We start from the raw sequence: 15,360 nt of genomic DNA on the forward strand, positions 1-15,360 counted from the left end.
CTTTTCATTATGTTTCTCTGTACAATATTTAAATCGTGCACAACACTTGAAGCGACATCATAAATTACCACCAAGTAACAAACCTTATGCCCAGGTAGCCTCCAGCACAGCAGTAAAGGAATAGACCGGACTGAAACTTGAGCGTCCTTGGATTTGTCGTCTGCATGGCACATAGCCACTAAATCCCTCGATCTCATCAAATATAGGCAGGCCTCCATAAAAATTCATATTTCAAAACAATGCATTGCATACTAAAGCTGCAAGAACAAGCTGCTTAATCAGTCAGTCCCTCTAAATATTAAATATTTCAAAAATGTAATGAGGTATGGAAACATGTCATGGGCATTTTTCAGAAATGGCAGATTTATCAATTAATTGTTTTATTGAGAAAACAAGGGGTTCACTTACTAATAGGGAATTAAAGCTTTTGTTTCCAAAATGGGAGAAAAATAATGAAGCAGATCAATGTGTATTTTCTGCTATCAGAATCTATGACAGCTGCTTAAAATGCAAAAGTTCCCAAGAAAAGTTCTGAGAACAGCATAACCAAGGAGCAAAGTGAGCCTCAAAGGTCCACAGCACATTAGATTTTACTTGTTTCACTCAAGATGTACTCCTGGGCCTGATAAGAGTGTTCTTACAGCAGTAGACTGACCTGTCCTGACAGCTACAGCTTTTTCCACTGCTGTCCTGTTGGATGAGCCATAGGCCACCATATAGGGTCGGTAGTAATTAGAGAGAGAGAGAGTGGGAGAGAGTCATTTCCTCTCCCTTCTGGTTGCATGGTGCTTAAGTCTTCATAATGCTGACATCAGCACTCAGCTGACTCCAGCAATGGAACACACACACACACACACACACACACACACACACACACACACACACACACACACACACACACACACACACACACACACACTAGGGTCACAAACAGGTTTGAGCTAAATGTTGCATTCATGACTGTGACTGCTGGAATCAGGACAACCACCATCCTTGTCAACATCATGTTTCATTCCATCAGTGGAGGAATTATCAGATGAGGTTTGGACAGCAGAGCCAGAGGGAGAGGCACTGGGTCATGTGTTCTGTCATGTATCATTCAGCAGCACACTGCACAGCACATATTCCATGTAGTTTGAGAGAAACACTTTTCACAGTAGTGGGGAAAAAAGACAAGAAAACATATCACATATCATTCCTGAAACACATCACCAACCACAACTTTCACCCTGCATGTTTTGGCTCATTCAGCACCAAACCACTCCACACTAGGCCACACCTAGCCCACCACTCCAGCAAACACTCCACCATGCACAGTACCTCGGGATCGTGGTCGTCTCTGGCACAGATTATGAAAGGATATGGCCATTCAGTGATCTTTTTGGCGTACTTCCTCACCACGTTGTCTTCGCTGAAGAGGAAGAGGGAGCGGTTGACCGTTAGGCAGCTCTGCCGGACGGGTATGGGGTTGTACAGGGCCATGGTCCGGGCTCTCTGGGCCATCGACTGCTTGTACATCCGCTGCGCTCCGGGGGGCCCCCCTTGCCTGCTGCCGCCACGGCCAGGCCCCCCTTGTCCGCCGGCACCCCCGCCACCACCGCCACCACCACCTCCTCCTCCTCCATACCTGTTGGGTAGCTCGTCTCCAAAACGTGCCATTCTGCAGACACCAAACGCCAGAGGTTAGGAAGGAGCCGGGGGGGAACCTCAGAGTGACACCTCCACATGCCACCACCCCATCAGCCTCGGCTCCAAACACACATGCAGAATGGAGTTGGCTCTCTGTCTCTTCCTCTATCTATCTGTGTCTCCTTCCCAGATCTTCAGCGCAGAAAAGATACCTCCATTTGTGAGTGGAGGGAGGGAGGGAGGGAGGGAGGGATGGAGGGGAGGAGGAAGAAGAGAGGGGAGAGAAAGCGCACGGTGTCTCTGATCGTGTGTTTGGAATATGAATGGGAAATAGAGCGATGTTTTAATGTAATTTCTGGAAAATCAGTTCTGTGACTGAAAAAACACGTTCGGTTAATAGTGGTGGGTCAAGGATCTGTCAAAAATGGATCTCTTGTCAAACAATCAGCGTTTTTTTCTCCGTCGAAAAGCAAGGTATCCTGTTTTTATGGGGGGAGGGGGTTTGGTCAGGAAAAACCTCTCCAAGAGTGAGCCGCTTCTTGTATGTCAGTCGGCAAACAAATCGATCAGCTTAAATAATGCGATAAGGATGCATAGCTGTGCGTTGAAATACATATTGCAATAATCTCCACTAAGTAGGCTACCCTAGCTTCAGACTGCGTCTTTTCCCTCTCAGCAGCCTAGTGCATCTTGACAGGATCTGCGGTGGTCTTTTCCCCCTCCCTAGGTCCCCCCCTTTTTTCAGCTGGATGAAAATAGAAATAGATAAGAGTGAAATCTTTAATTATTCATTTATTCTGTGCCATATATCCGCAATGTTTGATGTGACGCGGGCAGATCTCCCTGCTGCCACCTCTCACTGCCACCATCGGGTTACACGCAAACGCCAACCGAGGGGGGCTTCCCCAAAATCCGAACCCGGTGACATTTGTTGATATTCGGTGATGGACGGTGCGGCATCCCCCCTCCTCCTCCTCCTCCTCCTCCTCCTCCTCCTCCTCTCCAAGGCGTCGGTCACTGATTTTGGGCGTGATTGCGCGCACTTGGAGACAAAAATACACCGTTGCTCAATCTACCAAATCTATGTCTTCCCCGACTGCCCCTCGAAAAAAATGAGTGGATGAAATAAAAATAAAAATAGTGTCCACAACAATCATCTATAATCCAGTGTTGGGAGAACCAGAATCCCGGACGAGTAGGATCCGGAGGAGCAGAAAAAGACCACTGGGGGAGGCAGCATCATCACCATCATCAATTCTTGGTCGGAAAACACAACGGCGGCGGTGTGTTGTTGTAGCTGCAGCAGCTCGCATCTTCTCCTCCGCCACCGGGCAGAAACGGTGTACCATCCCCGCCCAGCAGCATCGCCCCCGAGGCTCCCCTAACCAGAGAGAGGTGGTCAGCCCCGCAGAGTCAAAGCAAGTCCAGCGTCTTCTCTCTCTCTCTCTCTCTAGTGCTCTCTCCCTATCCCTCCGTTTTTTTGTTTTTTTTTTTGGGGGTTTTTTTTGCTTTCCTTTCCTCCCTCGACCCCCAAGGGGGGTGTGAGCCAACGCGCAGTTGATCCGGAGGCTGTATTCCTCAGCCTTGGAAGCGGAGAAACCCGACGAGCGGAGCGCTTCTCCGGCTCTTCTTGCGTTCAAGTCAGCCGTCGGGGTTGAGCCGCGCGCTGAGCATCTGATCAGAGACGGGAACCGAACGCCGCGCGCATATCCGTGACCAAGCCTTGCAGCGCACCACGCACGGCGCCTCCCCGGAGCCTCCCCCACTCCAACTCACTCCCCATAGCGCACGACAGAGATCTATGGGCCTCACTGGGGTATGGCAAGGTTCTCCTTACCTTCAGACCAGGAGAACCAAAACCTTCTTGCATTGAACGTTTGCTTCAAAAGCCAGAAGATATCCAGATCAGTGGTGTTTGCGCGCTTATAGTTTGGTGATTTACAGGTCTGATAATGACTGATTGCTGCACACATTGATTAAGAACTTAAGAAAACACTGGCCGCCGATAGATGCATTGGCAAGTGGGTTTGGTGAACTGACGTCCCTTGAGGAAATGCAGCTCACAGCTTAAGTGTCAAAAGCACCAACAGCACGGTCCAATTCGCCTCGTTCACTGTTTACTCAAACCCACCCCGCCGAGCAGAAGGCTTTGCCATGAGCAGAGGGAGTGGAGGGGGTAGGGGGGAGGCACACACCACAAATGGTAAATTAAAGATGATTACATTCAAGTTTCTGCTGAGAAAATTGAATCTCAAAATAGGATTCTGAGGCCACTTTTGATGTCCAGAACATTTCAGGAGATCCTCCCAGCAAAAGAGAGCTGGGTTCTTTCAGTATGTGTTGGCCTGCGTACAAGGAGGATTATTTTTTGATCAATATTTCCAATGCAACTACTTTTATCCCCCATCTAAGATATGGACAGTTATGTAACCCTGCAGCAAAGCCAAATCTAACAATACATTTATACTCAAATGGGATTCCTTGGACCGTGTCAGAAGAACTGCTTTGTCTTTAGTCTGACCATGTGATTTTGGCTTATTCTGGACACCTGAAAGGGTTTCATGAGCCAGTGTATAATTTTCTCAGCTGATAACACAAACAAAAAAGAATGTTGCCAATGAACTAAGTTAGACCAACTTCTCATCTGCAAGGCCATTTGGAGAGTTGGGAGAGTTTGGTGGTTTATGTTTTTTTTTTTTTTTTGATTGTTTTTGAGGACGTACCGTTATTTTGAGGACAATTTGAAAGAGGTTTTATCTCCCTTCATTCCTCCCTTCCTCCAAGCCGTCTGTCAGCCTGGCTCCAGCATCTGAGTTGTCTTTGATGCAGTTCAGCAAGCTGTTTGCTTGGGCTAAACCGATCAAGCTGTCACCTCTCCAGAAAAGGAAAATGAAGGTGGTGGTGGTGGAGGGGAGAGGGTGGGAGGTGTAGTGAAACCCATAAAAGCACAGTGGTCAAATAATCATTTTGAAAGCCATCTTTTTGAGCTACTTTTGGTTTCATAATGTAAATCAGAACAACATTTGTGTTGAGGGATGGGTTAGGGTTATACTGGATGGATGCTTAAAGACGCCAGCTTCAGCTGCTCCAGCACTTTGATGCTGTCCTTGGTCCTGAAAAAGCTACTGACACGTTTCCAAGACCTTTTGGTGCTGTCCAATGTGCTGAAACCAGAGTATAAAGCACCACACACCACCTGCATGTCTTTGGAAGAGATTCCCTGCCTCGTGCATCAGGGTGGGTTAGTTACTATACTTCCTGCCATCTGTTAAGTGCTGAGAATTGTTTGCAAGTTCTGCTCACTGTTTGTCTCCTCTACCAACTACTTTGGCAGGTAACCACCCATCACTTGGAGATCTGATTCTGTTCTAAAAACACAGTCGGTAGAATACACAAAGTGGGCCATATGGTGGATTTCTGGGATAAATCTGAAGGCAAACTATGCAAGATTATTCAGAAGCCAACAAAATCTTGTAAAACTTCATGAAAGGCGAAAACATGCAATGTAACGGCAATACTGAGGTTCTTTTGTCACATGTACTCCCGTGTCTCGCCCAGTGATTTCTTCATGACAAATTTCCTCATAGAATACATTCAGGAACTGCTCAAAGAGTGCAGAAATACAGGTTATGTTGGGCAAAATATTTTACAGGTGAAGTGAAGATTACTTTTTCATGAAGAAGAGATTTTGTGATTTAGAAAAAAAATTTTCACAGACTTGTGTCAGTAGTTAATAAAAAGAAATGCAAAACTTATGACTACATGGACAGAAAAGGGAGGAATCATCTTGACTGCAGTTTTTTTTCTGATCAAAGGACAACATAAGCAAACAATTAAAAAAAAAGGCAGCCAGCAGTCTGTTATTTTCTGTAACCATTTATGAAAGCTAAGTTACGGACCCAGAAAAAAATAAATCGTAGCAACAAATAAAATGTTTTTTAAAATCCCATCTACAATGTCAAAAACATTTCTGGAGTTTTTTCTTGTGTTGGTTTAAAATGTATCTTACATTTCTGAGGAGGGCAATTTATTTCTTAATGGCTCTAGCTCCACTCGAGTGTTGCCCTGAGGTCACACAGTGTGCACAAACCCAGCTCTCCTCTCGTCTCCCTGTAGTCTCAGAGATACGCTGGTATTTACAAGATGCCTTTTCAACATCATAGCTTGTGTGCATCCCTGGATTTGCTCATCCTAGTGGCTCCTATGATAAAAGCCTGTTCCCGCTGACAACATGGGAGAGAGAGAGTGAAAGTGAGTGTCGGGAAGAGGTGGGTGGTGGTGGAGAAACGGTGGGGTGGGGGTGGCATTGGTGGACAAGCCTGACTGTGATTTGCGTGATCACAGAAACCACACGGTGGTCGGATGATAGATGACAAGCTGCCCCATCGCTTATTGATAATGAGGACAGACGGAGGCCTCTCTCCCTCCTTTCCCTCTTTATATTTTTCTGGCATTGCTGCTGCTGCTGCATGGCCATGCAGCTTTCCCAGGCTCTCTGAGTGTGTGGGTGGGTCTGTGTGTGCTGCTGAGGGGAGTCGTGCTGAGGCCCTAATGCACAGTATTGTCATTCAGGGAGCGTCCACACAGGCAACCCCCGCAGGAAGCCCTGGCACCTCCCCCTTGAAATAACTCCCCCTCCTCCCTCCCTCTCTGATCTCACTCAGCAGGCGAAGCTACAGAGCTGTCTGAGAGGTAGAGAAGGAGAGCAGAGAGAAACAACACAGTAGCCATCCACCTATTCATCCATCCACCCACCCATCCATCCATCCATCCATCCATCCATCCACCCACCCATCCACCATCCATCTATTCCAAGTGTGACTGCATAACTGTGGAAACATCTGGTGATAAAAGCAGCCAGCATGATCAGTAAATCTCTTTAATGCTGTGGCTTATTGGTGTTTTATTGAACACCAGAAAACAATATGCGCCTTCACATACTGAAGGTTAAAAACAGCTGTGGTTCTGTGTGATTCCTCGTTTAGCTCTGAGTGTAAGCAGCAACTATAGAAAACAGTAAACACACTAACTACTGAAACACAAGCTGAGGTGTGTAAATGACATGTAAAGGTTAGGGTTAGGTTATAGCTGTATGTTTGAGGAGGGAGTTAGTGTCAGTTTGCAAGCAGAAAGCCACAACTGGAGCATCTCATCATCGTGCAGTGGCCGCCCATGTAAACTGCAAGAATCATTTTTTGTTATTTTACGTTTCGTTTTTGTATTTTGTCTTGTTTTTGTTATTTGTCCATTTTTTTTGTCCAATTTTTTGTCGCTTTTTTGTTTTGTGGCCTTTGTCTCATTTTTGATCATTTTGTGTTTCCTTTTTGTCTCGCTTGTGTTTTTTGTCATATTTTTGTCATTTTGTGTTTTTCTTTATTCATTGTTTTGTGTTGTTCTTGTTGTGTTGTGTTTTTTCTTGTCTCACTTGTGGGTTTTTTGTCTAGTTTTTGTTGTTTTGTTCCTTGTTTTGTAATTTTGTCACATTTGTGTCAATTTTTTGTCACTTTGTTACTTTTTTGTCTAATTTTTTGCCTCTGTTTAGTTTTGTGTTGTTTGTCTCAATTTTGTCATTTTGTGTCATTTATGTAATTCTTTGTCTTGTTTTCATCGTTTGTCCATTTTTTGTCAAATTTTTTGTCTCTTTATTTAGTTTTGTGTTGTTTGTCTCATTTTTGTCATTTTGTGTCTCATTTTTGTCATTTTGTGTCATTTATGTAATTCTTTGTCTTGTTTTTGTTTTGTCCATTTTTGTCTAATTTTTTGTTGCTTTTTTGTTTTTTTCATGTTGTTTGTTTCATTTTTTGTCATTTTGTGTCTTGTTTTTGTAATATTTTGTCTTATTTTTGTTTTTTTGTCTTTTTTTGGTCTGATTTTTGTTGTTTGCCTCATGTTTTCGTCAGTGAACAAACCTCTACAGTGGAGGTGAAGAGCCTCAACTTAGCACGACACTTTAAGCTGCATTAATGGGAACTAACTCAAGTTGAAATGAAGCAGAATTTTCCTTTAATGTGTCGGCCGAGAGCAAGAAGCATTTATGCAACATTTGGTCACACGGTGCTTCTCGGAAATTAAGAGCCTGTGTGAGGGTGTGTCGACTCTCAGGGCTCATGATCATTATGTCTGAAGGAAAGAATAGTGGTAATTCGGTGTATATGTCTGTGTGTGTGTCTGTGTGTGTGTCTGTGTGTAATGCAGCCAGGCAGAGAGATATAGCGAGCTGATGTAGCGTCCAAGCTAATTAGGGGATTGCTCTTTTTTTGGCTCGTTCTCACGCCGACTCAACCTGTATTAATTGATTGGCTGGTTAATGGAAATGGAGTGGAGGAACGCAGGAGTGAGGAAGAGGAGGAGGAGGAAGAGGAGTGTGCTGGTCTCAGCTAATGGGCACTGCTCTAGTGTGTGGAGTAAGCATTCTGGTCAAAGAATCAGCACTATGAGGCGGGGGGAGAAATAAAGAGAGGGAGGGAGGAGGGGAGGGAAAGAAAAGTGAAGACTGAGATCAGAGACTCAGAACCTGACTGAGTAAAGAGAATTTTTTACATTTTTATAGTGAACTGCATCACAACACCACAGAGGGTGAAAAATAACTGAGATTGGTGTGGACACAGAGACATCCACCCACATACAGAAATCTGAAATAAGCAAGGACATCCCATGGAAATGTTGGGGGGGGGTTGACAAATTTGAAAAATCCAGCTCTTGATCCTCTACACCAGGAGCATCGAACTCATTTTAGTTCAGGTTCCACATTCAGCCCAGTCTGATCTCCAGTGAACCGGACCAGTAAAATCACAGCAGAATAACCTTTAAAAACAACAAATCCACATTTTTCCTGTGTTTTAGTGCAAAAATGCTCACATTTAAGGAATTATCTTTTTACAAAACTTTATGAACAACCTGAAATTTCTTAAGAAAAATAAATTCAATTTCAACAACATTCTGCTTCAGTTTATCATTTCCACATTACAACTTCCAGATCACAGAGTATCGACAAAGGAACACAACATTTAGTCATCTGGAACTGAACCATACAGTATTTTATTTTATGATCAAAACGACAAAAGTCAGACAAAAAACAACAAAAACAAGACAAAATATTAGCAAAATGAGACACAAAATGACAAAAACGAGAAATAAAATGACAAAAAATTGAGACAAACAACACGAAACAAAACAAAAAAGGGACAAAAAAGTTACAAAATGACAAAAAAATAGACTAACAACACAAGTGAGTCAAAAAAACAAAATGACAAAAACAATACACAAAAACAATGAATAAAGCAAAACACAACATGACAAAAATAAGACAAAAAACGCAAAGGAGACAAAAAGGAAACACAAAAAGACAAAAAAGAGAAACAAAACGACAAAAACATGAGACAAACGACAAAAAGGCGACACACAAAGACAAAAAACCAACAAAAACAAGACAAAATATTACAAAAACGAGACACAAAAAACAATGAACAATCTAGTATTTTACTTTATGATCAAAACAACTTGTTAAGGTCTAGAAATTATTAAAAATTTATAGTTTTACTAATTTACAATCTGCAGTTATTGTCTGTAAAGTGTAAAAATTACAGAGAAGACATAAACTGCAGATTGTAAAGTCGTCCCTGGGCCGGTTCGATCCCTCTGGAGGACTGGTTTTGCCCCATGGGCCGCATGTTGGACACCCCTGGTGTAGAGAAATTTTGATGCATCAAACGGTATTAGACCTTCTCCTGTGATTTCCTTTCAACGTCGGTAGAGCAGCTTTTGTCAAATGCCTAATCTCACCTCATTAGCATGTCATAAGCATGAACGTGTAAAAATGTTGGCTTTACCTAAAAAACCCAAAGCAGCACTTGGATCATACAGATTTATTCATCTTGAAGGTGGCTAGAAGGAACAATTCCATAGCTCCTCATAATCTGTGTTACAGAGAACTAAATTAACGGAAAATCAGGTAAAACAGCCGTCTGAGCAGATGGATTATTAGGTCTAGAAGTAGAGTAATGGAACCACTGGAGGGGAACAAAAACAAGTGTTCAGGGGCGTTAAGTTACTCTTTAAACACTTTTACTAGCCAAGTGATTATTAAATTCTTAGTCAACCTTACTATCTGACTGTCCAACAGAAAGAGTTGGTTCAGTAATAGTTCTGATGTGAGCTTGAGCATAGAGATCGAGGAGCCCACTGGTTTAACATCAACATAGAGATCTGATTTGACAGGAATGTGGACAGTTTTATCTCGACTCATTCAACGAGACAAGCTGCATATTTTCCACTATACTATTGAAAATGTCGTGAATGTACTAAAAACCCTTTTTGACACTCAGTGGTCTAGAATTAGATCGTTGTCTCATTCAGTTCACAAACCTTTTTTTGGCATGTTTTCACAAATAATGCAAAACCCTAAACTTGTATCTCCTTGTATTTTCCAACAACTGTGCAGGCCCTTTTACACCTCTGGAAATAGACACTAGACCACTGTGGCCACCAGTTTCAGGATCTTCCTTTGCAGTTCTTGTTGGAACTATACTGCATTTTCCTCTTAAGGTTTTAATTGACAGCTGCTTTGTCTATTCTCACAGTTTCCCAGCATGGTTGATTTCTCATCATCTCATAGTTCCTCTCTTATTGGCATTGGTGAGTGAAACTTTTTGGTTTGGACAATTATTGTACAGGTTTCACACACAATAATGGTGACTCAGAAATGATTAAGGGTATTTACCTACAATTTCAATGCATCATATTTTTATTAGTGCTGGGACACAATTTAAAAATAATCTAATTACTTCGAGGCTTTGTAATTAATTAATCACAATTAATTGCATTATTATCAAATAGCGATATTTGACACAATAAGCGAAGTTTTTCAGCTCAAATAAATTTTGGTTGACGGCTGAATCAGTGAAGACATATACGTGAACTATATTACTATTTGTATCATATCGGACACGAATTTCTGAGATTACTATCTCATCAAATTGAAAAATAGTTAAATAAATGGGACAAAAATTGTTTCTATTTCTAAAATCAACATTGATGTGAGCAAAAAGTTGCTAAAAATGCCCAATGTATCAAATGTGATGTAAATGATATGTCATAAACAAAATTATATGTCAATTTATATAAATTTTTTGTGGATTACACTGAAGAGGTTCATAAACTTCTCAGTTCCAAAAAACTTTTTAATTTTCTGGCTATTTTTTGATAGATCAGGCTTTACAGGATGAAACAACCAAAATGTTAGTTTCATTTCTATTTATCTGCATTTTTCATCTGTCTGCTACATTCACAGATTACTGCAAATCTAAGTGCAATTACAGCGATTATATTCAACATTTTAAGACTTTCTGTAAACTCAAGCACTGTCAGAAAAGTGGTCTATTATGGGATGGCTACACCGTTAGCCGTTAGCAGGACTGTGGTAGCTAACGTTAGCTCTGGTGCCAAGAGCGACATGTTTTACATTGAGGTGATCAGAAAAATCTTTGCTGCACAATTTACACACAACCAGGCTTTTATCCCAGCTGCCATCAGGAAGATTTTTAAAAGAAAACTTTCCACCCAAAAAGCACAATGCATCTCATCTTCCATCACATCTCACCAAACTTTCTTGTGCGCTGACATCACCAAGTGTGTCCTGTGGATCTTCTTCATGGTGCTAACAGATTCTAGGTTCATTAGTGCCACCTACTGGGCTGGAGTGTTCATCAGAGTTACCAGTATACCAGAAATTAGGGAAATGAGAAAGGTGCGATTAAATGCGTTATTTTTTTAACACGTTATTTTTTTCTGTAATTAATGAATCGAAATTAACGCGACAAAAGCCCAATCCCTAATTTCTTATAGATAATGAATTGTATGTATGAAATTATGAGATAGTCTTGATCAATGTTAAAGGAATTATGTGTAGACTTGATCTAATAATTATTCCCAAAATTCACCTCAAAAGAATGACCCAAATGCAAACCCATGTCAGACAAGCAGGTGGAATAAACTGAAATGACCTCAAAAAAACTTACAGGTGGTGTACTAAAGCTGGCAGGGCCATGACCAAAAAGTGTCTCAAGATCCAGGAGAACAGAAAAGTCCCAACAAAAGTCCAAGAAAATATATCCAAACAACAAATGACCGAAGCACCAAGAGCACGTAGAGAATCAGAGAGGAGTGAAGCAGGTTGTGAACATATGAACTGACAGAGAAATGAAAAAGCAAACATATTAAACAAAGGAGGCAAGGGTAACAAGACACGGGTGAAAAACAATCACACAATCACGTAGATGGGAAAAACACAATGGCAGGAATCAGGGAAACAGACTGATGGGGAAGAACAGGAGGCACAGAGAAGAGGAGAATATTTAAAAACACACAGGTCATGATTCTCCAGAACCAAAACGGAACCAAATCTACAACAAAAACCCCAAACCCTGACACTAATACAGTCATCTATTCAATTTACTCCACTAGCTAAACTCATCCTCATTCACATGTTGGGAAGTGGCAGCTTGGAAAGAGACAAAAAGACTAATTATGAGCAATATAAAGCATGCTGGCTTCAAATCCACCATTAAATTTAATATAAAAGCCCTGACAGGCCAGTCCAAGATTCCAAAACCTTTTGGGAAAAAACCCAAAACTCATTTCACTGCAGCGCAATATTTGGCAACCTGGAAAAAAAGCAAGTCAAGCATGTCTAGCCCATATGTCCCAGGATGAATGATGCCCACCTGGAATGGTCATCCAGTTGGATAAAGATTAAATGTACAGGAGAATCGACCCAAATAAGACGGATAAATATGCTTCCTTTGCTTCACCCTTTCCCTGTGCGCTCCATACAGACCATTTTAGAACAATGGTTTTATTGGGAGCTGGTAAAAGGCTCTGATGAGGAACTAATTCATTAAAAGACAAACTGGGTGCAGAATTTTCACCACAATAAAAGAATCTGAAAAGCTCACTTGTGTTTTTTTTGTCTATTATTTGTCATTTTGTGAAATGTTTTGCCATTTTTTGTCTTGCTTGTATCAATTTTTTTGTCACTTCATAACTTTTTTGTCTAATTTTTTGCCCCTTTTTGTTCAGTTTCATGTTGTTTGTCTCTTTTTGTGTCATTTATGTAATTCTTTGTCTTGTTTTTGTCATTTGTCCATTTTTGTTACTTTTTTTGTTTTTTGTTTTGTTTCGTGTCATTTGTCTCATTTTATTTCATTTTGTGTCTGTTTTTATAATATTTTGTCTTATTTTTGTTGTTTTTTGTTTGACTTTTGTCTGATTTTTGTTGTTTTGATCATTTTACTGGTCTGGCCCACTTCAGATCAAATTGGGTTGAATGTGGCCCTTGAACTAAAATGAGTTTGACACCCCTGCTCTAGATGGATTTTTTTGTTGCCAAGTGCTTGCTCAAGGGGAATCTAAATAAAATTTTGGATTTTTTTTTTTAGTTTCTCTGTTTAAAATGTGTATGGTCTTCATTTTATGATGTGAAGTGCTATGAGATAACATATAAATTGGCGCTATAAAACTAAAATTTAATTGAAAGTTGAATTGAGTGACACCACTGACTCTGTGTTGAATCTGAACATGCAATATGGTGAACCAATTACTGGAACTGCTGCCCTACATGCTCCGATACAGTAGGAGGCCATCTGCACCGAAACATCAGTCGTGACAAGAAGTAGTCAGAATTTGCTTGTAGTTAAACTCTTCATCTTGACAACTGCACCAACACAGAAAGGCATTTAAATTCAACAGTAAGGAAAATTATCACTCAATCACTGAACACAGAATTAACTTAAAACACAAGGTTTACTAAAATACACTTCCACCATGGTATTTCAACAGACCTGCAGTCTATTATCGGGCGTCCTAAAATCCCTTCCCTATTATTACAGTCAGTGTAGATGGCGTATAAGTGGAGGAAACATCATGATTAGTCATTTCAAAGAGGCTGTAGTGTGGAAACTGCTGATGCGCACTATGACTCCCAGTATGGCGAGTGATTAGAAGAGTGCAGTCAGGATGAGGATCACATCCAGCAGCTTTTCTCATGTTCAAAAACATCTCTGTCGTTTGGGTCAGATGGACAGTTTACTACTTTTTTTTCTCAATCATTTCATTACAAATAAGCTGACAAGAGGAAAGCGGAAAGAAAGGGTACGATGAATGTCAGTAATCCACCATGACACAGACATTTTGTAACAGAGAAGGTGATGAGGCAGGGAAACGGAGAGGAGCAAGATAAAACAGTAGGTGTCCAACATGAGGCCCGCGGGCCAAAAGCGACCCTCCCGAGGGTCCAATCCGGCCCTCAAAGTGTAAAAATTCCAGAGAAGACATTAACTGCAGATTGTAAATTAGTAAAACTAAATTTAAAATAATTTCTAGACCATGACAAGTTGTTTGGATCAGAAAGTAAAATACAAGATTGTTCATTGTTCTTTTGTGTCTCATTTTTGTAATATTTTGTCTTGTTTTGGATTTTTTTTCGTCTGACTTTTGTCGTTTCTCATGTTTATATGGTTTTGTTTCTCTATTATGCTGAGATTTTAGTGCTCCGGCCCACTTCAGACCAAATTGGGCTGAATGTGGCCCCTGAACTAGAATGAGTTTGACACCCCTGTGGTAGATGGATGGTCAGATTGACGTCCAGTGTGAATTAAATATCTTAACATGCACTAATGAGGCATCTTTATACAGTCCAGTCTGACAGATGGACACTGACAGACTCTAACTACACAGTTGGCTGCAGCAGACTACTTGCTAGTTATAATTTTATTCATACATGTAATTAGCTATTTCCATGCACCTCTGATTCTGTGCCACTGTGCTATGTTGAACCGATCAAACAATTTACAACATATTTGCAGCCACAGATGAAGCATTCCACCTGCAAAAAAACAAAAAACAAAGAAAAAGTAGGACAAAGCAACGATGATCCCAGTAGTATTTTGTGCAATTTTTCTTTTCTTGACATAAAAGTGTACCCACAGCTCTGTGTGAGTCCCAATTTGCCCAAAACAGAAGTGTCGTCTGTGCACATTTACGAAGCTGCTGTCAGAATAAGGTCTGTTGAGCTCTGGCTAGTTTCTGCAACAACTAAAAGAGAAAGTGGGCAAATCACTGGTTAACTACCAACACATACTGTGCAGCTTCATCTTTGGATACAATATGTTTTTAAAATCTATTAAGTGGCATTAAGTTTTACAGTTTTGAGATAAATAAGTGCAGAGGATGCACTTCTAGACTGTCCATCTGACTGTGACAACTTCCTCTCACCAGGAAGTTTGTTTGGAAAACCTCTACTCTGTAAAAAATGTTTGCACATTTCACGGTGAAAAACTGGCAAACCATGACGGCAAAAATCTGTAAACTCTAAAACAGTTTGATGCAGTTTATTTAACACTGAATCACCGTAAAGAGGTCAATCAGGACAAAAGTATGTTTTAGAGATTTTTTTCTCTTGAAAAAATACATTTCCTGACTCCTGCGCAGTTTTTAATGGCAAAATGCTATAATATGCAGAAGAACACTGTGATTTTAGATTTAATTCCTGAAAAGAATACAGTTTTTCCCAGTTAAAAGTACATAGTGTTGTACTGGAAACATGCTGCAAGATTTATAACTAGTAGCATGCATAACAAGTATCTGCATTTACTACATGTAAAAAATACAGTTTGTTACCGGTCAAATTGACGTACTTCTGTGTTAATAACGGACATATGCTTTAATATTTATGAC

The 15,360-nt window shown here is 40.9% G+C and overlaps 1 protein-coding gene across 1 annotated transcript in view; it reads right to left on the reverse strand.

The window, feature by feature from the left end:
- Positions 1-564: 564 nt before the first annotated feature.
- The window catches only part of LOC111568332 (uncharacterized), a 73,417-nt gene continuing 58,621 nt past the window's right edge, over positions 565-15,360 (reverse strand). Inside the window, exon 3 of the mRNA XM_023269944.3 lies at positions 565-1,660. Within this exon, the coding sequence (XP_023125712.3) occupies positions 1,225-1,660 (436 nt within the window). The 3' untranslated portion in view covers positions 565-1,224. The remainder of the gene's footprint in view (positions 1,661-15,360) is intronic.

This window comes from Amphiprion ocellaris, chromosome 4, assembly GCF_022539595.1.
Source record: "Amphiprion ocellaris isolate individual 3 ecotype Okinawa chromosome 4, ASM2253959v1, whole genome shotgun sequence".
NCBI classification, from domain to species: Eukaryota; Metazoa; Chordata; class Actinopteri; family Pomacentridae; genus Amphiprion; species Amphiprion ocellaris.